This window comes from Protopterus annectens, chromosome 8.part0, assembly GCF_019279795.1.
Source record: "Protopterus annectens isolate FY-2018-M chromosome 8.part0, PAN1.0, whole genome shotgun sequence".
Classification (NCBI taxonomy): domain Eukaryota; kingdom Metazoa; phylum Chordata; order Ceratodontiformes; family Protopteridae; genus Protopterus; species Protopterus annectens.
This window is the reverse complement of record NC_056741.1, coordinates 125,807,962-125,830,274: the sequence shown is the minus strand read 5'-3', so window position 1 is coordinate 125,830,274 and position 22,313 is coordinate 125,807,962. Positions and strand designations below refer to the sequence as shown.

General features: G+C 39.4%; 1 protein-coding gene across 1 annotated transcript in view; it reads left to right on the top strand.

The window, feature by feature from the left end:
* The first annotated feature begins 6,018 nt into the window (after positions 1-6,018).
* The window catches only part of LOC122808672 (asialoglycoprotein receptor 1-like), a 963,364-nt gene continuing 947,069 nt past the window's right edge, over positions 6,019-22,313 (top strand). The window contains exon 1 of the mRNA XM_044079650.1: positions 6,019-6,464. Coding sequence (XP_043935585.1) covers positions 6,341-6,464 — 124 coding nt within the window. The 5' untranslated portion in view covers positions 6,019-6,340. The remainder of the gene's footprint in view (positions 6,465-22,313) is intronic.

Below are 22,313 nucleotides of genomic sequence, written 5' to 3'. Positions count from 1 at the left end.
CCACCCAGCACAGGAAGGGGAATCCCATACTGCTCATGGGTGTAAAGGAACCAATGGTGGGCAGCACAGACTGCCCCAACAGAATCTGCCAGTAGTGGGGGAAGCCACTAATCCAGGTACACATCCAGGACCTAGGGTGAAATGCTTTGAATCCAACTGGTGGGGCCATGTGGCATACATGTGTCCACAGAGGCAAGGTGGGGAAACAAAGGCGAGGGAGCCAGTAAGTGGGAAAGACAAAATGCCAATAGTGGGTTGTCTTGAGACAACAGGGGTATGGAACTATCATCCTGCAGATGTCCTGAGAGGGAAGGATTTGGATATGGCAGTACCATGTAGTTATGCATTTATACTCAGTGAGGCTAGGAGACAAGCATGTGGGTGTGGTAGCCTGGGGGAGACCCAGACAGATTGCATACTTGCAGCCAGGACTGGTGAGGTGTTACTTCAGGGAGGAAGCTACTCTGTAGCAGTGAAACTGAATGTGAGCCACAGCTGCTTGTGGGTATTGATGTTCCATTGGACAGGATAACTGCAAAGGTAGAGGTGAATAGTATACCCAGGCTGACAGTGAGGCACCACTGACAGAGGATGCCAGACTTCCAGTGGAAGAGGAGCTGGGAAGGGTCACAAGGAGAAAGGTGAGACAGGCTCAGCTCTCAGATCCTACATTGCAAGGCCTGAGGCAGGTAGCTGGGGAGGCACCTGATTCTCAAGGGAAGGGGGGATCTGTATACTGGGATAAAGGGTTACTATACAGGAAGTGGACCCCTGAGGGAGGGCTAGAAGGTGAGAGAGTACAGCAGTTGGTAGTGTCTAGAGCCTACCGTCTGGTGCTTTTAGCCATAGCCCATGATATTCCCTTTGCAGGTCATATGGGCATAAAATTTACAAAGATGCATATTATGTAAAACTTCTATTGGCCTGGAATTTCCAGAGATGTAATAGGGTACTACAGGACCTGTGAGCAGTGCCAAAGGGTAGGCAAGGCAGGAGACAAGGTTAGAGCTCCTTTGATGCCTTTGCCTGTGATTGAGGAGCCATTTCAGAGGGTAGCTATGGATATTGTGGATCCTCTGAGTACCCCAAGCTCCACAGGGAAAAAGTATATCCTAGTGGTAGTGGATTATGCTACACGATACCCTGAGGCAGTGGCTTTGTTCTCCATTGAGGCAGAGAAGGTTGCAGATGCTTTGTTAGAGATTTTCAGCAGGGTAGGTTTCCCAAAAGAAATACTGACTGACCCAGGTGCCAATTTTATGTCAGACCTGCTGGACTGTCTTTGGAAGTCCTGTGGGGTGAAGCACATGAAGACCTCCCCCTACCATCCCCAGACTAATGGTCTTGTTGAGAGGATAAACTCTACAATCAATTCCATGCTACAGGCATTTGCAGATCAGTTTAAGATGGAGTGGGACAAATATTTGCCCCATCTGTTGTTTGCTTACAGAGAAGTTCCCCAGGAATCCACAGGTTTTTCACCCTTTGAATTGCTGTATGGGCATGGGGTGAGGGGACCTCTAGATTTAATTTGAGATGAGTGGGAAGGTGAGTGTGAGTCTCACAAGGAGGCTGTTGTGACATACATCCTAAACCTCAGGACAAGGTTCAGGGAACTCATGGGCTTGGCCCAGGAGAACCTGGCAAAAGCCCAACAACAGAAAAAGGTGTGGTATGAAAGAAATGCTTGAGCTAGAGAGTATGCTGTGGGGCAGCAGGTAATGGTTCTCATTCCTGTCAGACACAACAAGCTGCAAGCAGCTTGGGAGGGACCCTACAAGGTGGAAAGAAAAGTAAGTGATGTTAATTACATGGTAGAAGTGCTAGGCAAACAGCAGGGGCACAAATTGTACCATGTTAACATGATGAAACCTTACCATGATAAGGAGGCCCTTGTGCTGAGCATTTGCAGTGGATTGCAGGATGAGTCTAAGGTAGATCTGGGGACTGATCTCCTCAGTGAGGCTCGGGCTGACACCTCGGTGGAAGGGGTAGCAATATCCCAGCATCTATCTCCTACCCAGGTTTGAGAAATCCGAGCAGTGTTGCAGGAATTTGGGGATGTGTTCACTGGGAAACCAGGGTGCACCCACCTGGTGCAGCACCAGGTGGATACAGGACCCCAAAGGCCTATTAGGCAGGCTGCATATATGGTGCCTGAGAGAGTCAAACAGACTCTGAGGGAAGAGATACCAGAGATGTTGGAATTAGGGGTGATTCTAGAGTCCAACAGTCCCTGAGCCTTGCCACTAGTGCTGGTGCCAAAGAAGGATGGCAGCACCAGGTTCTGTGTGGACTACAGACAATTAAATAGTCACACAGAGTTGGATGCTTACCCCATGCCTAGGACAGATGAGGCCTTAGAGCAGCTGGGTGGGGCTAAGTATCTTACAACCATTGATCTTACCAATGGTTACTGGCAGGTGCCCTTGACTCCCAGTGCTAGAGAGAAGTCAGCCTTTGTGACTCCTTTTGGCTTATATTAGTTCACAAAGATGACTTTTGGGATGAAGAATGCCGCAGTGACTTTCCAGAGGCTGGTAGATAATATCCTAGCAGGAGCAGGAGGGTTTGCCCTTGCTTACCTAGATGATATTGTCATCTACAGCCATTCCTGTTCAGAGCACCTTCAGCATGTCAAGGAGGTGCTGGACAGACTGCAGAGGGCAGGGCTGACCATTAAGCCAAGCAAATGTCAGGTGGGTATGGCAGAGGTCTCCTACCTAGGACATAGAATGGGGAGTGGTAAGATAAGGCCAGAACCTGCCAAAGTGAAAGCTATTCAGGCATGGCCTGCACCTGTTACCAAAAAGCAGATGAGGCCATTCTTAGGGACAGCAGGGTACTACAGAAAGTTTGTCCGCAGTTATAGTACCATAGCTGCTACTCTCACAGACCTGACAAGGAAGAACAGGACAGATAAGGTAGTGTGGACCTCAGCATGTGAGCAGGCATTTCAGAAGCTTAAAGAAGCTTTGGGAAGACCCCCTGTGTTAGTCAGTCCAGATTACAGCAAAGAATGTGTTGTGCAGGTGGATGCTTCGAACCATGGGGTGGGGGCTATGCTTAGCCAGATTTCTTCAGAGGGGGAAGGGGACCCAGTGGTTTATCTCAGTCATAGGCTCCAACCCAGGGAGGAATGCTATGCTGCTGTAGAAAAGGAATGTCTAGCCATAGTGTGGCACTGCAAAAACTTCAACCTTATCTGTATGGAAGAAAAGTCACTGTTATGACAGATCTCAACCCCCTAATATAGTTAAACAGAGCCAGCCAGCAAAATGTCAAGTTACTAAGATGGAGCCTTGGGTTGCAAGCATATGATATGTCAGTGCAGCACCACAGTGGGATTAGCAATGCCAATGTAGATGGGCTCTCAAGACAGGGAATGGGGTGAGGTACCCTCAGATAGACCTAACCCTCTCAAGCAGCATTTTTCAAGGGTCAATTGAAAAACTAGCTTGAGTTCTCCAGGGGGGAAGAGATGTGAAGATTGGGGGAAGATGGGCGAAGGCTGCCAGCCTAGTCAAATAGAATTTGATACATAATTCTATCATTTGTAAATATAAATGTGAAATACAGCCTTGGTTCTTAAATGAAAGAAAACACTGGAAAATGTGAACTTCAAGATTGTTGCAACATTGCCATCTGCTGTAAGGAAAACTAAGCCAAGCATTTCAAATGTTCTTTGAAGTTACAATTATCTAAATAGTGGTGCCGAAGTGGCTGGCTGAACACATTCTTTCTATTGTCTTAACTTAAGGAATAATTGCTAGAGTGTACATGTGAAATGTCTTTTATTGGTGTAGTTTCCTGAGCAGGTGTTAGATTGCTAAATAATTCAGTTTGTTGGCCTGGGAACTCCAGACTAAGTGTCAAAATGATGTAATCTGGGAGGGCCTAGCAAAGATGTTTGTTAGTGAGTTTAAAAAGTGTTGTTCAGAGAGAGACTATGTGCATTTTGATCTTGATATCCCACTTATCAGTACTCTGCCTGTTGTCTTATGTAAGTAGTGTCTTAGAAGTATGTTTTTTTGTAGTAATAGCTAGGAACTTAGAAGAAAGTTAGACAAGTGTTTTTCTGTTATACCAGAACTTTCCTACTGTATTGTTTTAAGTTTCTGTGTGATCTCTGAACTCTTAGATATCACTGTGGTGTAGTAGTATTGTCTTGTGTTTTCATTATTTATTATTAAATATTTAAAAAACCTACCTGTGGCTTGTTTGTGTAGAGATATGTAAGCTCTAGAGCACATTGCATATTTATAGAGTTTATTGTAATAAGCCACTCTAATAATCCTTAGACTGAATAGTCACATCACTGATTGGATAGTAATATTGCACAGTAATAATTGGACACCCTTTTAAGGGCCTTTGGGTAGCTGATAAGTATTAGCTGATGGTGGTAGAAATTACTAATGTATAGTCTGAGTAAAGGGGCACTGCTGGAGAATCTATGTCAGCATTTCCCAGGAGTGTCTGTGAAGTTGTATAAATACTTATCTCAAAGTGTGTGTGGTGGGTCAGCTACCTGGGCAGGGACACGAAGCATTGGTAGGACAGAGAGGGTACTGGAGGTTAGCTTGCCAGCTAGGCTGAGATCTGGACCCTATAGCTGTTCCAGTGGGGAGTCTTATTGGGGACCTGGAGAGCAAGGGAGCAACTAGCCCCAGACTGACTGTGATCTCTGTGTACACTTAAGGGAAATTGTACTTTACTGTGTGTATTTGTTATCCTTTCCTCTTATATGAGACACCCTCCCTGGTGTTAGTGGTGAGGATTGAGGCTCTTTGATTGAAGGCATTCTGAGATATTTATTTATTTATTTGTCTTTGTTTACTGGGAAAGTCCAGCTGGGTAATACACATTTTCACTGGAGGCCTGGGGAGATGAGCTCCATTTGCTTACATTGCATTTTGTCTTTTTTGATAAATCAGTTATGGCTACTGCCTGTATTTTCATAACTGCTTTCATTTCATAAAAGCTGTGTGTCCCACAGGTGAACAAACAGTGCCAGCTTATACAAAATATTGAAATATTGCCAGTGATACTTGTCATATAACACAAATGGGGTCTATATTATATTTTCAAAAATTTCAAACATCAAATACCATATGGTCGACACCATATGAGCGATGTTTGAAATTTTGAAAATATAATAAAAAAAAAAATAAAAAGACTATACTTACCTAAATGCTGTAGGCAGGGGGCAAGCTCCCCTGCACCCTCCATGTTGGGAGCTGTGCCCCCCACACCCGCTACTTAAATATTACTACTCCGAGATCACACTGCATTGAAGTAAATGGAAAATATTCCCTACGACGATTTCCGTGTTACGCGTGCAACGTTTCGACCAGTCGGGTTCGCTCGAGACACGTTCGCCTTTTACAATTTTCGATCATGTGATAGGAACCCCACAAATGGTTTTATAGCTTAATATTGTACTGAAATATTATGAAATTATTATATGCATAATTTGCATAGAATCAGCAATATCACAAAACAGCAGTATGCTATCCCTCTTTTCATACATTCACTGGAATGTTCTTGAACAAATAGTGACTTGGGGGTTGTAATAATTGTTAAGGAGCTTACCTCACATACAAGAAGTACAGGGTTTGATTTTAATTAAGTTAAACTGGCTGGGCTTAAAATGGTCTACAAGTGCAACTAGCCTAATAACCTCTGAACAATTCCCTCATTGCTATATTGGCTAAATCTTGCACATTTAAAGAGATATGACACTTTGTTTTACCATAACACTAGTATTTGTTTTTTGCAAGCAGAATACATGTTTTCTTTCTAGTATAAAATCAACATAGACAGAGAGACCTTTGACACTAACACCATTGTATAAGCCTTTATATCTACTAAAGAGCTATGCTATTTTACATTTTTGTAACTCATAACTTTTACCAGATATTATAAATCAAATGATGTGTGTTTCAGGAAGGAATGTTAAAGAAAAGCTCTCAGGAAGCAAGTGGTTTTCTGGCTTAGAAGATCACAGGAAGCAAATGAGTTAATTAGCCTCCTACTGTTTGGAATTAAACTGCCAGTACATTAACCAGTTCCTTCTACTTCAAGGATAATTTGACCATTTAGTAGCTTTGTTTTAGAACTATCCGGGATTCATGTCTTCTGTTTTTCTTTTCTTCTATTAGTTCCGCTTTGTTCTTATATAAGTGCATTGCTAAGCTTGTATTGCTTCATTGTTGAATTCAGCCACAGAAAGTAAAGAGAAAAATATCTGCATCTAATAAGCTTAGACAAAGGTAAGAAAACATTAAAGGATTAAACCTTTCAACATTTCTTGGGCTTCATCTGTTTTCTGATAAGGTTGATGGCCATGGAAGGAGACATGACATACCAAGGGCTTCAATTTGCAAGTGAGGACACTTATTGTGGAATTAATCAGGAATCGGCTGAGAAAACCACAGGAGAAAAGTCACAAAGTCCTGAAGAAGGTGAGTTTTCCATTCTTTCACTTTATGAGCAACAGTATATTCAGAAAATGAGACAGTTGCTGGAATTCGTTAACCTTTACTATTTCTTGCACTAGAATGCTGTTTAATAGGTAACAGTCATTTAAATAGGAATGCTTGCATTTATAGTTATATATAAATATCAACAGTCCTAAATTAAATAAAGGTATTACTGCTGTCCTGGAAAGGTGTAGTCATCTGAGACTATGGTCATTTCTGAAAACTGACACTGAAACACTAGACAACAAGATAGATACAAGCAAGCATGCAAAGATATGTACAAATAAATAAATAATTTAAATATAAAACATGCAACAACTTATTTCTATATTAAGCAATGAACTTGCATTTTAACAATTAACTTGCATTACTTTAGTGGTTTTAAAATTCTGAATGGAAAACCACCTTGTGCTATGGTTGCATCACTACAAAAGTAATTTTAAAAAAACATCAGCAAGGTTTGATCTGGTGGATCATAACTGATGCTTCTTCTCCAATAGGTATATGCAGCAGAGGAAATTTATTTATAGAAGGTGGCACAGAATATGACACATAGTAAAAAAAATGTGACAGCACTATAACTGGATGGCACAACTTTATCCAACTTAGTGTCCATGCATAATAATTTGAAATGACGGCCTGATTAACATATTTATCTTGTACCACATATTTCCCTTAAAATTCAAATATACTTCTATCAACACTGAGAAGCAAACATTATGCAATTGTTTTTAGTGACAGTGGAGATTAGTCAGTGGAGGAAGGTGGAATATGTAATTGCGATTGTAAATATGACAACTCTCTGTAGGTCTTAAATGTGTACAATGTCAGTCAAGAACATTAATCAGAGAGAAAATGAATCAGGCTTCATGTCCATCAGCATAGATCAGAAAATGTTATGATATTTGAAGTATAGTACTGGGAAATTAACAGCGCCAGTTTTCTTACAATTAATGCAGAGGATTATGGTTGTGAGCTGTTAATGAACTACTTTCTATAGTCCAGGGTTTGATTCTCTCAGTCTCCATATAGCATGATTCTGAGAAAGTCCCTTAACCAGAAAATGTTCTGAGGAAATCAGGGTAGTTTCATCAAATGACCTATGTGTTGCATGCCTAGTAAATGCCTATGAAATTAGAAAGCCGTTTAAACAGTGTACTGTGGAACTTCCTCCTTTCAGACTGTGAGAATCTATTAATTTCTGCTTCCAGGAAGAAACACTTCTGCTGTTGCTGAGTAATTTAATCTATAAATGTATGTGTAAGAACACCAAGAAATATAAAACATCAGCAATGTGTACAGTGTCTGCATTTAGAGGTGCCAGTAGAACAAATATAACGTCTTCTGCATTCTGAACTAGTTTCTGCTTTTACACTTTTTATTTTAGTCACATGTTATATTGGTATGCTTATTTCTTTAGCTCATTCTTGTGAACCTATTAATTAAGAATTCTGGACAAAGCTAAAATAATGGGGGGCAAAGGCTCAAAGACAAGGAGAGATTTTAAATGCCAGTCATAGAATAGCAGGTTGTGTATTAGCATGTATTTTCTGAAGGCTATGAAGTTTCAAATTTAAATGTCTCATTATTTTATGACTTTAGTCCTCAGTGATTTGCAGAAAGCCACATATTTTGAGAGGAACAAATCAAATATATGAGGCAAAAATCTGGATAATCTGTGAAATTCTGGACAACTGAGGGGTATGCTTCAACCGCTATGCAAGCCAGAAAATAATCTTCCCAAATTCAGATCCAAATGCATAGAAAACATAACTAGTCAGAGTCAAAGGCATCATCTATACTGCAGTTCAACTGTAGTGTAACTGGTATCTCTCCCACTGATCATTCAGCAGTAGAATTACTTGCCGACAAGTGGAATGCAGCAGGAGTGGCAGTTGGCATCATTCCCCTCCAATGAAGCACAGCCATGCTGTTTTTGTCTACATAGCTGAGGTATCTGAGGCTCACAATAATTGGGAATAAATTTTTGGCATTGGATTAGTTTTTCTGTTTGGGGAAAATATATATATATATATATATATATATATATATATATATATATATATATATATATATATATATGTGTCTGTGTGTGTGTGTGTGTGTCTATATATATATATATATATATATATATATATATATATATATATATATATATATATATATATATATATATATATATATATATGTATACACATATATATGGGTCTACTTTACATCATGGAAATCCTACTTCGACGAACTTTACAAATATGAGACGAGTATGCTGAACTTTCACTTTTTTGAAACGTCACATCACAGAAATTTCACTTTGGAAAACAAGGCAGTTGTTCAAAACTAAAATCTAAATCACCAAAGCATAATTAAAACCATCCAAGTGGGGAGCTGCACCCTCCACATCCCCCTAACTCAGGGGTCTGCAACCTACAGCTCTGAAGCCGCATGTGGCTCTTCCACCCCTCTGCAGTGGCTCTCTGTAGCTTTGGAAAATAATGGCCACTATGCCGCATCACGCACACACACACACACACACACACACACACACACACACACACACACACACACACACACACACACACACACACACACACACACTATGAGTGATCGAATGATGGACTTTAAATATTGCTCTTATAAACTTAGAAACTTGCTAGAATAACAAGATTTCTGTTGCCATGCATTCCACACACACACTAAGTGTTATTAAGCAATCCCCTGGCAGCACCACCATCTACTGAAAGGTTTCCATTTCTCTCATACCTCTTAAAGTCTTACCACAAGAGATCTGAATGGAGCCACAAACAAAGGAAAACAAAGGAACAAAAATAGGGACAGACTTTAAATATTGCTCTTATAAACTTATAAACTTGATAGAATAACGGTTTCTGTTAACATGCATTTTCCACACACACACACACACACACACACATGCACAAACACACACACACACACACACACACACACACACACACACACACACACACACACACACACACAGCTACCTCTCAACTGTGCAGATTTTTGCAGAATGTCCTGACTTTTTCTTTTCTCCCCTGGCCTCCACTGTAAATGGACCTCGTTCCAGTTGGACTTTCCTAGTAAACAAATATAAAATAAATAAACTAATTAAAAAAATATATATATATATATATATATATATATATATATATATATATATATATATATATCCCTGATTATATCTTTTAATTGATGTTGATGTCCCCAGTGGTCAACAGAAACCTCCTGGGAGAGATTTTGTTGATTAGTAGGTATTTCAGTAGCTCACATAACAATTGGAATTTGGAAGTGCCTCCTTTTCCCGAGAGTAATGTGAATTTGGAGTTGGCATCTATTAAGATGCAAGTATAAGAGTATGGAGAGAACATGTCTCAATAAGATGGGACAGCCCCCTGCACCAATACTGTTTTCTGTAGTTTTATATATCTATGTATCTATCTATATCTAGCTAGCTATATAGATAGACAGTGCAGTGGTGCAGTGGTTTGCATTATCACTCACAGAAAGAAGTTCTCTGGTTCGATTCTCAGCTGGGGTGCCTTCTGTGTGGAGTCTTCATGTCCTCCCTGCTTTCTTTTGAGTTTCCTCCCACATTACGAAGACTTGTGTCTGGAGTGTTTCTCCCTGGGCCTCTGCTGAAAATTGGGTTGTTCCAAGTTGGACTTTCCTGGTAAGCAAATGTTAAATAAATAAGTATATTGATATATAGCTATATGTGTGTGTGTGTGTGTGTGTGTGTGTGTGTGTGTGTGTGTGTGTGTCTAGATATTGTGTTGTAAGTGTGTCTTTAAAAGTGTCTAAATTAATTTGTATGCTGTGTACCTACAAACTTCTCACAGCCCATCATGGTCAGAATGAGTTCAGACCAACAATTCATTTAGTTAGAGGGCCCAGCTGGATCCCATTGTGGATTTAGCTTTAGAAAAATTTAGATGAAGATTTTGCTTGGTGGAGCTGAAGAAAGTTTTGGGAAGACCTGCAGCTGAAATTTCTGGAATGTTGTTATTAGTTTGCATAAATGGTGAAATACTTGTATAGACATTAAACATGAGTAAGTAATTTACCTATATTTTTATATGTTTTGGAAAGCTGAGTTGGCTCTGTTTTCATTTCATTTCCACTTTGATTATACAAATAAACTATTTTTTGTTTTAATTCTGCTTCTAGTGTCTTTCAAAATTTACACTGGTAGTCTATGGGGCATTTCGGCATGGGATCTGCTAATATACACTTGTTAGGGTGGCCATGGTGGTGCAGCAGTTAGCATTCCCACCTTACAGCAAGAGGTTCTCCCGTTCAATCCTTGGTTGGGGTGCTTTCTGTGCGGAGTCTGCATGTCTTCCCTATGGTTGTGTGGGTTTGCTCCCACATCCCAAAGACATGCTGTAGGTGGATTGGGCACTCTAAATTGGTCCTAGGTGTGAGTGTGTGTGTATGCCTTCTGTGGAAGGTTGGGTGCCGGGCTGGCAACTTGATACCGTAAAACTCCACTACCAATCATGTGCAGACAGGTGATCTGCTGTGGTGACCCCTAACCGGGAAAAGCCAAAAAAAGATCTCTGTGTTGCGAAGTGGGTGAGTTATTTGAGTTGAATATTCCCTACTATGTTTGTTACTAGAGAGAATTTGCTGGTGTGCTTACTATCTAAAAAAAGTTTGTTTTGTAATATATTTCTTTGTTAACCACAACCATGGAGGATTTATTAAAATCCTAAGTGAAATCTAACATGGAAACTGATCTGCTGCCAGTGTAACTTTGCAAGTAATGGAGCTGATCAGTGTACTTGCTTCTCCCAGCACCAGACCTGCAAACAAAAAAAGTAAGTAGTAAAAATGATCTAGAGTCATATTTAGTATCTGAGAGATATGCCACACAAGTAAACTAAAACAAATCATAACAGACCAAAATGCATTCTGAAAGGGAAAGCATTTAAGACTTATATCAGTGTGGCGAGGTCAGACTAAACTGATGTTGAAAATAATAACAAGAAAAAAAAAAAGTGTTGGCTGGGGCTGGGATAGCCTCTGAAATATTCAGGCTATGATTTTAATACTGACAAAACAGTAAGAGCTCAGATACATGAATTAATACATGTGGAAAAAAGTGGTTAACCCCTGGTAATAACAATAAAATGAAAATATTAGATATTCTATATATTCTATCACTGCACAGAATTAAAAGAGCATTACCTAGTAATTTTAGAAAATGGGTATTGCAAATTGACCTCAATAATTCTGTGATTAACTTTAACAGAACATGTTATTTAACCATACATTGTTCAAAAGTAAATTGTCTGTAGCTACAATAAGGAATGTCCAATTTCCTGTGAAACAAAAAGTAGGAAGTAATGGTTTAATTTGTTTTGAATGCGGAGTGAGGAGCCACATAGCCAGATTCTGTTCCACTAGTACATAAAAGAATACCAGGAGAAGGGATGTGAAAACTAATTGTGCATGGTTTAAATAAACTGCTCGTATGGAACGTGATTTAACTGCAACTTGGATGACTGAGCCAGCATTATGCAATAGAGTTACAGCAAAGATATGATCAAGCTTTGCTTGATTTTGGAAGTATGTTTACCCTTCTCAAAGGTCCTCTGGTATGTAAGCATAAGTTTAGCAACAATCAAATGGTGGACATGAAAATCAGTCATGGTGATGAAAGGAATATCTTCTCACACTGCAAACACTGAAACGGTTTAAGAAAAACATATGCATCCTGTACTGGTAGCTATTAAGATGGTATGCTAGGAGGACATTTTTCCCATTTTCTGGTACTATGAACAATGTGGGAGGAGGGAGAATCTAGAGATGGAGCCCGACAGGCTGATACAAATAACAAGACGGTGGTAAAATGAACATTTGATATGCACAATCAGTATAAGGATTTGAGAGACAGCAAGACGGTGGCACTCTTGCAGAGATCAAAACCCAATACCAGTGGAAGGGAATTAGCACAGAAGCTACAAAAGGGAAACCGATCTTGCTAAGATTAAATGATAAAAATGATACTCTGTGTTTTCCGAAACCTGCACCAGTGCTAGAACAAAAGTAACTCAGTACTGTAAGAGATTTCAGAAAAGGAATTGAAGGTGAAGTGATAGAAAACTCTGAAGTAACAGTCAGCACAGGACAGTTGTTTGAAAAGAGATTTACAAAAAGTGTTAAGAGAGGACTAAGTAGAAGGGGAAGGGCATTATGTGAGGAATGTCAGAGTAAATAAATTGTAGTAAGCACTGACAGTAAGGTGGGTAAGACAATGCCTAGTTCTAAACCCATTTCTGTTCAAGGATAACAGAAAGCTAGAGGAAAGGGGAACTATTAAGAGGATTCTACTAACAGTGAAACAACTAAAATAGAAGAACAGTTTTGTCCATTACTATTCTTTGTAGGAGAGACATAAAATAAGTTGTATCATTGTTTTTGGAAGAGGAAGTTATTCTAACTCTAGAAAAACTAATAAAAAAATGAACACAAGTTCACAGACTTACAGTTAAGCTACAACTTTAAAAGAGCATAATGGGAAGACAGAAGGCAATACTTTGTCTAGCAGATCAGAATACAAGGCTGCGTCAAGTTTTAGATTCAGTAAATGCTGTGCAGTGGTGGGCAGTCAGGTACAGACATGGAAACTTTTGTGGCATGGAAATTTCAGAATAATTAGCTGAATTTTATGCTGCTGAAGCAAACCAACATGGTGGAGTGATCCAACAACCTGTAGTGAAACCGTGTAGACTCCATGTTCGTGTTGGCCGTGTATTCAGAAAATTTCTGAATATGGGAGTCTACACAGTGACAAGAGCAAGTAAAAGTTGTTAAATATGTACAGAACTGACCCTGACATGTAACACCACACATATTATCCCTGAAGTATGCACTGTGAATGCTAGAAAATCAGTCACCAAAAACTACTATGACATAAATGCACCTTTGCTCCTCAACCCTCAAATGAAGAATAAACTTGTACATAATGCAGGCTGCTTAAAATGTTTGTTTCATGTGTTTTACAGTATTCTAAAGTACTGCATCACATATATAAGCAAAGTAATAATCTGCCTTGTGTTTGCAAAATTGTGCTCCCATGCAGTTTCCCTGCTTGCACGGTTACTAACCATGTAGATTCCAGACTGTCAGCATGTTGAAGATGCAAATGAGCTCAAAACTCAGTACACTTGTTGACTCACAAAATAAAGTAACCATGTAGATGTTCACTTTGTGTAGGCACTTCCACAATATTTTTGTTTCCAAAGGATGTCAGCAGTGAGTGATGACATCAAGGAGGTGTGTCAGGCTACATTTTTTTTACCATGTTTGTGCAATGTTGTGCTTAGTGCACCCATGGGAAAAGGAGTAATGAAAGGTTTTAGTGTGCTTGCTATATAATTATTCCTGTGTTAGCATGTGTATGTGAAGGGCTACAGTCTTGATGGTTATTTGTTCAAGTATAGGATGTGCAACCTTATCTTCACTTTTATGTTCCATGTTTGGATGATATCAGGAAAACAGAGACACAAATATTAATTTTGCTTGTGCTTACCTTATTTATGTAACAATATGCGGAGCTGCATGAAGGTGCATATAACACATCACTAAGCACTCAGCAGGTGTAAAATTCATGCTAATTACAGCCGAAGTTGGTGAATTGCATGTTAATTAGCCAATCCCACATGGTGGACCAATTCAACAAATGTATAAAGTATCCATGTAGCCTACATTCTTGTTTTTCCTCAATACTTCAATACCATTGGAATAGAGACAAGAAAATTTTAACTGAGATAATAATAGGGGCTGCTGCAGCCATTCTACATCTGCATGTGCTACAGGCTGAAGCCAATGCTGTTGGTGCTAGTGACAATAGGCCTAGGCCAAGTAGGAGAAGAGAGTTCAGGCCCAGGGTAACTTTCCAGGTGCTACATGAGCAGGACAGGGTGGACAGGGACACATTAAAAACACTCTGTGAGCTCCACCACCCTCAACTTAGAGCCAGAGCCAACCGAGGGGAACCCATCACAGTGGAAACTAAGGTACATGTAGCCCTTAGAATATTAGTAACCAGTACTTTTCAAAGACTAACTGGTGACATGATAGGTGTATCATAGGCATCAGCATCTAGGATCCTCCACTAGTTCATGGATGCGATACTCTTACATGCCAGTGAGCACACATATTTCCCCCCTTCTTCTGAGGAGAGGGACAGCAATATGCAACACTTCTACAATGTAGTGCATTATTGAAGTGCCGGGTGCCATAGGCTGCACTCATGTATACATTAAGGCACCATCTGGTGAACAGGATAGAATCGACATTAACCGCAAGGGATACCACTCCAACTGCCAAGTCATGTGTAATGCCCAAGCAGTTATCTTGAATGTGTGTGCTGGCAGTCCTGGCAGTTATCATGACTCCCATATCTGGCACACATCACAGCTATACCAGATGTTTGCAAGAAGGGACATTCCACAGGGCCATTTAACAGTGATGCTGGCTATGCCCTGGAGCCATGGATGGTGGCACCCATCAGATGTGCAAACACACACCCATGGATGAATGCCATAATGTGGCACACACTTAAACTAAAACATCATAGAGTGTGTTTGGGCTGCTAAACTCACAGTTCCAGTGCCTAGATATTTCTGGTGAAGCCCTGTAGTATAATCCATGCACAAGTACACAGATATTCACAGTAAGTGCTATGCTCCACAATGTGACCCTGCAGAAACAGCTGCAGCAGGATCAGCAATGGGAAGGGCCACACATCTCCCCCACCAAAGCCTAGGTCACCACAGCCACAGTCAGAGGAGGACTCGGAGGAGGAGCCACCAGCTGCTGTTCCTGTAGGCCAATGTAGGCATGCTTAGTATGCCCTTGCTTTGGCTAAGAGACAACATAGAGTGCATTCACTAATCACCTAGGACCGAATATCTATCTCGTACTCACCTACATATATTAAAATTGATGCCAGGCAACTCACACATCCTTTACCTAGCCATACACTGGCTGTGTACTGCTTGCATCAGACAGAATCAGCCCTGAACTAAATGTTTGTCAATTTGCTGCATTTGCAAGGTAAGTCCTGAACCTAGAGTGTATTCTTTTAATAATATTAAACAAGTAATCTCCGTGGTATCCCCGAAGTCTCAAAACAACCCACTAAAGTGTAGTGGCTCTAAAAACAAAACATTGTAAGAAACTTATCTGTGTGGAAGATTTTCAGTCCATATATTTCTAGTTAATCACTGTATATTAATCAGATCAGACAATAGTAGTAGAAGTAGAGAACGTAAACTCGTCAAGTCAAAAAGTAATAATAAAAAATATATAATTCTACTGCATTACTAAGTATTCGAAAGTAATCCAAGCATGGCAGGCAGTCTGTTTCCAGTTGAAAATCCTGTATTAAGCACACAGACAAGCGATCCAAGTAAAACAAAAATAGAGTAATAATTTCCTCACAAGCTTTCTAAATATATATATATATATACTTTTTATCAGGCATGGGAGTGGTTTATTGTGCTGTAAAACAAAGCTTTATTGGTGCACATGTAAAATTCACATCCCTTTCCCCATCAGTGTGACATTCGAGCTGGTCCTGCGCTACCTAGTAGCTGTCATAATAATATATAGCCCTAATGTACTTTAATGGTACATCTTATTTAACCAAATTATTAAGTAGATTATTAAGTCTGTGATTTTATACAAGGCAATATACTACATGGCTGGAAATATATCAACCTTAGTTCATTTTGCGATCAAAAATTATATATAAATATATACATATACATTTTTCATGTAAAAATCAGTTTCTATTTTCATAACCTATTGTTAACAAAGATCGCTTTTGTCCTTCTAGACTTCTTCAGGTCTGTGTACAAGAACCCTAAAAACCTATATAATTGTATAATTAGTTAGTATTGTTATTACCATCATTTTGAATAAAGTGGAAAAAAGAGAACCAGAAAAAAAATAAAAATAAAAAAATATATATGTATGATGATGGAAACAAAATATACACTTAAATTTCAAATGACTTAAAATGGTATTTAAAACCAATTTGTAGAAAAAAATAAAATAAAATTCAATTAGTCATGTAAACAATGTGGCAATTTTCTAAGTTCCAGTGCACTTTTAATTGAACAGTAGTAGTTTAGTCCAGGCTTTCTAAAAGAGTTCAGCTTTAATTGCCACATGAGTTCATGTTTCTCCAGAATATTCTGGATGTCTCCTTCAAGCTGCAAGGTGTCACCTTCCCACACAATAAAGACATTGTCAATAAAACGTAAATAGCATGTGATATGCTGCATGTAGTCTGTGTTGTTTAACACAAAGTCCTCCTCCCATTTGCCCAGGGCTATGTTAGCTATGCTGGGAGCCATGGCAGCCCCCATCGCTATACCACTTTTTTGTTTGTAGTGTTTGCAATTGAAAGTAACTTTACTTAAAATAATGCACTAGCCAAACACCTTTCTCTTCATAAAAGACACATTGGTTTTAAGTTCCAGATCCTGGATCACATATACATGGATGATCTTGAAGGAGACACATTTGAGTTTTAGACTTCATACCCTTCAGAAAATTCATGCGAATGTAAAACCTGTTATTCTATCAGCTTTCTAAGTTAGTAAGAACAATATTTCAAAATTGTCCCTATTTGTTCCACTTTTTATGGCTTTGTCCAGATTTCTTACTATAAGAGGTTGAAAGGTATGATGTGTGCGTGTGTGTGTGTGTGTGTGTGTGTGTGTGTGTGTGTGTGTGTGTGTGTGTGTGTGTGTATGTTTAATACTATGTTCTTTGTCCTTAGATAGGTAGGGGTTCTATACTCACTGCAGTCAAGTGTGTGTGTGTGTGTGTGTGTGTGTGTGTGTGTGTGTGTGTGTGTGTATGGGTCCAGACAGAAGAGTGGAACTGTGTATCCCACAATTACTTTTCCAATGGTATGTTTTCCAGTCTTCTGATGCTTGCACACGCAGCCCTCAAACATCTGTTCTCCCACACTGGCTGCTAATGTCATCTACTATATGTTCACCTGCAGTCCTGTTAAAGTCAGGCTTGTGCTGTGGTGCATGCATTAAGTAGTGTGTTCTGTAGTCTGTGTACTTAGATAGGTTGGGGTTCTATTCTCCCTGTATTCTACTTTTCAGGATGGGGGTGAGCTGTTGTTGGACATTGCACAGAATGTTTTACAACAGCCTATGGGACACTGTTCTCTTCTTTTTAACAGACAATGCTGATTTTTTGCAGTGTTTTGGTACTTGCACAAACATCCATTTCATGCAGGCCTATAACCTCTTGTCTCCCACATGGCCTGCTGATGTCATTTACTATAAGTTCACCTGTGGTCCTGTTAAAATCAGACTTGTGCTGTGGCTCAAGCTTTACATACTATATTCTATAGTCTTTAGATAGGTAGGGGGTTATTCTCAATGCAGTCAACTGGGGAGTAGGTGGTGTCTGTGTGTGCATGTGTGAGCTGTTGCTGGACATTACACAGAGAAATTTTTACAGCAGCTTATGGAACACTGTTCTATGACCATTCATCATGATATTGTTTTTAGACACTGTTATGAAGCAAAAGCCCTGCAGTATATCAATCTGCTCATTTTACTTATGTAAGAAAAATTATGGTTCTGTTTTATTTTGTTGCTATGATTATTTTTGGAAAATATTGTGCTGCTTTTGACTCTGATGGTATTTTACTAGAAAGGCTCACCCAGACTCTGCTACACTTTGCTGTGAGGGAAAGGTTAGTTTACTTTTTATTTGTTGTATTACTTTACTGCCTTTTTATATTTTGAATACTGTGATTTATTTTATTTACCTTGTGTTCTACTTGTATTCTGCTTTTAACTGCGTATTAAAACTTGAGAAGAGACCACAGTTCTGTCTCTTGTGAGTCAGGCAGAAATTAGTACAGGTCAATAGAACAGGTCAGTTAAGGTTAATCATCTGTGAACTGAGGGGGTGGAGCTAGGAACTAAACCTTCTATTTAAGGGGTAAAATAAAACATTTCATAGCTTTACTAGAAAGGCTCACCCAGACTCTGCTACACTTTGCTGCGAGGGAAAGGTTAGTTTGCTTTTTATTTGTTGTATTACTTTATTGCCTTTCTCTATTTTGAATACTGTGATTTGTTTCATTTACCTTGTGTTTTACTTGTATTCTTCTTTTAACTGCATATTAAAACTTGAAAAGAGACCACAGCTCTGTCTCTTGTTATTCAGGCTAAAATTTTGTCCCCACCCGGTTACTGTAGTGTTCTTAAACACCACTATATTTCTATTTGCCTTCCCCTTATGTTAATTTGACCGTATATCTCATTTCCTCTCTGTTTTACTGGCTTGTGTGAGTAAGCACAAAATTATCAGTTTGTGAAATCACTCCCCTTCTACTATTTAAATTTATGGGCCATCCTACTGTATTCCATAGTACCAGAATACAAAAGTGACCACCCCTTTCAATCAGTATTGCTGTTTTAAAAATAATGGCTCTCCACTAAAACTTAACCTTTTAGACAGTTAAAACTTAAGTTACCTACTTTCAAATCTAACTCCTTTAGTGCACACTGCAGTGTTTAGGATAAACCATTTTTTTCATCTTACCTTTAAGCATTCCTGTGACTAGCACTTCCTTTAAAACCTGCTGGAAAGCACTAGGAAGTCTTTAACTGATACAAGCACTCAACTCTTCTTGTTAATAAGGAGAAATTAATTGTAGGCACTAAACAGCCTATAATTGCAAAGTACCTTGCTAAGGTAAGGGAAAACAGCTCTTGTACTTTACAAAAAAAAAAAAAAAAGCACCAAACCAGGCATATCCAAGGATCAGCTTCCGGTGATTTCTCCTGTTCACATGGTGAATCTGAGCATGCTGGGGCAATGCAGCAATTGCCTCATGTACACAGACAATCCTCACCTCCTACCACCCAACACTATAACCTGCAAGAGATGCACTTACATAGCCAAGCTGGAAGCAAAGCTCTATCCACCCAAGATTGTGCTAGACAGTCAAGAGGAGAAGGTTAACACCCGCAATATGCCTCAGGCAACACATAGCCCTTCTAAACCCACACCACCAACACCCACACATAGCAACACTAAACCACATATGTGGAGGCTCTTAACATTAACCTGCCCAAGCAACAAGGACCTCCGAAGATGAAATGCAAACACCAGTCACAACCAAAGTGTCATATAGCTCACAACACCAGTGTGTCACCCAACAACAGCCCCCAAGGCAAGACAATATACCCAACACTTTAGTCATAGTGACTCTATAGTCAAGCACACTGATGCCCCACTCACCAGGCTGAACAAGGAGAAAATTACAGTTAGCTGCCTGTTGGTGCCAGGATCCGCCACATAATGCATACAATCAAGTCAGTCCACAACAAGTACAAATATGACTCTGTCATTGTCCATGTTGGAGTGAATGACTTGAGATGTACCTCCCTGGACTACATGAAAAGAGACATGGAAGATCTCTGGGATCATGTGGCCCAGGCAGGTATGACCCTAGCACTGAGCAGCATCCTGCCTTCGCCCAGAATGATAACACAGTATAAGGACAAAATGATTGACTTCAACAATTGGCTAAGCTTCTGGTGTCATTCAAAGGGGATCCAGTATCTGTCTGCCTGGGATAACATGATCGACAGACCACGATGCTTTGCCAGAGATGGTCTGCACCTGTCTCCCCTGGGATTCAGGTTACTGTCTAAGGCTCTTGCCACCTTTATAGTGCCTTTTTTCGGCAAAGTTCAAAGGACAAAAACTACCAACATAACAGTTACAAGCATGCAAAATCTGAAGGTAATCACAAGCTTTCTAAATATATATATATATATACTTTTTATCAGGCATGGGAGTGGTTTATTGTGCTGTAAAACAAAGCTTTATTGGTGCACATGTTAAATTCACATCCCTTTCCCCATCAGTGTGACATTCGAGCTGGTCCTGCGCTACCTAGTAGCTGTCATAATAATATATAGCCCTAATGTACTTTAATGGTACATCTTATTTAACCAAATTATTAAGTAGATTATTAAGTCTGTGATTTTATACAAGGCAATATACTACATGGCTGGAAATATATCAACCTTAGTTCATTTTGCGATCAAAAATTATATATAAATATATACATATACATTTTTCATGTAAAAATCAGTTTCTATTTTCATAACCTATTGTTAACAAAGATCGCTTTTGTCCTTCTAGACTTCTTCAGGTCTGTGTACAAGAACCCTAAAAACCTATATAATTGTATAATTAGTTAGTATTGTTATTACCATCATTTTGAATAAAGTGGAAAAAGAGAACCAGAAAAAAATAAAAATAAAAAAATATATATGTATGATGATGGAAACAAAATATACACTTAAATTTCAAATGACTTAAAATGGTATTTAAAACCAATTTGTAGAAAAAAATAAAATAAAATTCAATTAGTCATGTAAACAATGTGGCAATTTTCTAAGTTCCAGTGCACTTTTAATTGAACAGTAGTAGTTTAGTCCAGGCTTTCTAAAAGAGTTCAGCTTTAATTGCCACATGAGTTCATGTTTCTCCAGAATATTCTGGATGTCTCCTTCAAGCTGCAAGGTGTCACCTTCCCACACAATAAAGACATTGTCAATAAAACGTAAATAGCATGTGATATGCTGCATGTAGTCTGTGTTGTTTAACACAAAGTCCTCCTCCCATTTGCCCAGGGCTATGTTAGCTATGCTGGGAGCCATGGCAGCCCCCATTGCTATACCAGTTTTTTGTTTGTAGTGTTTGCAATTGAAAGTAACTTTACTTAAAATAATGCACTAGCCAAACACCTTTCTCTTCATAAAAGACACATTGGTTTTAAGTTCCAGATCCTGGATCACATAGACATGGGTGATCTTGAAGGAGACACATTTGAGTTTTAGACTTCATACCCTTCAGAAAATTTATGCTAATGTAAAACCTGTTATTCTATCAGCTTTCTAAGTTAGTAAGAGCAATATTTCAAAATTGTTCCTATTTGTTCCACTTTTTATGGCTTTGTCCAGATTTCTTACTCTAAGAGGTTGAAAGGTATGGTGTGTGTGTGTGTGTGTGTGTGTGTGTGTGTGTGTGTGTGTGTGTGTGTGTGTGTGTGTGTGTGTGTGTGCGTGTGTGTGTGTGTGTGTGTGTGTGTGTTTAATACTGTGTTCTGTGTCCTTAGATAGGTAGGGGTTCTATACTCACTGCAGTCAAGTGTGTGTGTGTGTGTGTGTGTGTGTGTGTGTGTGTGTGTGTGTGTGTGTGTGTATGGGTCCAGACAGAAGAGTGGAACTGTGTATCCCACAATTACTTTTCCAATGGTATGTTTTCCAGTCTTCTGATGCTTGCACACGCAGCCCTCAAACATCTGTTCTCCCACACTGGCTGCTAATGTCATCTACTATATGTTCACCTGCAGTCCTGTTAAAGTCAGGCTTGTGCTGTGGTGCATGCATTAAGTAGTGTGTTCTGTAGTCTGTGTACTTAGATAGGTTGGGGTTCTATTCTCCCTGTATTCTACTTTTCAGGATGGGGGTGAGCTGTTGTTGGACATTGCACAGAATGTTTTACAACAGCCTATGGTACACTGTTCTCTTCTCTTCAACAGACAATGCTGATGTTTTACAGTGTTTTGGTACTTGCACAAACATCCATTTCATGCAGGACTATAACCTCTTGTCTCCTACATGGCCTGCTGATGTCATTTACTATAAGTTTACCTGTGGTCCTGTTAAAATCAGACTTGTGTTGTGGCTCAAGCTTTAGATACTATATTCTATAGTCTTTAGATAGTTAGGGGTT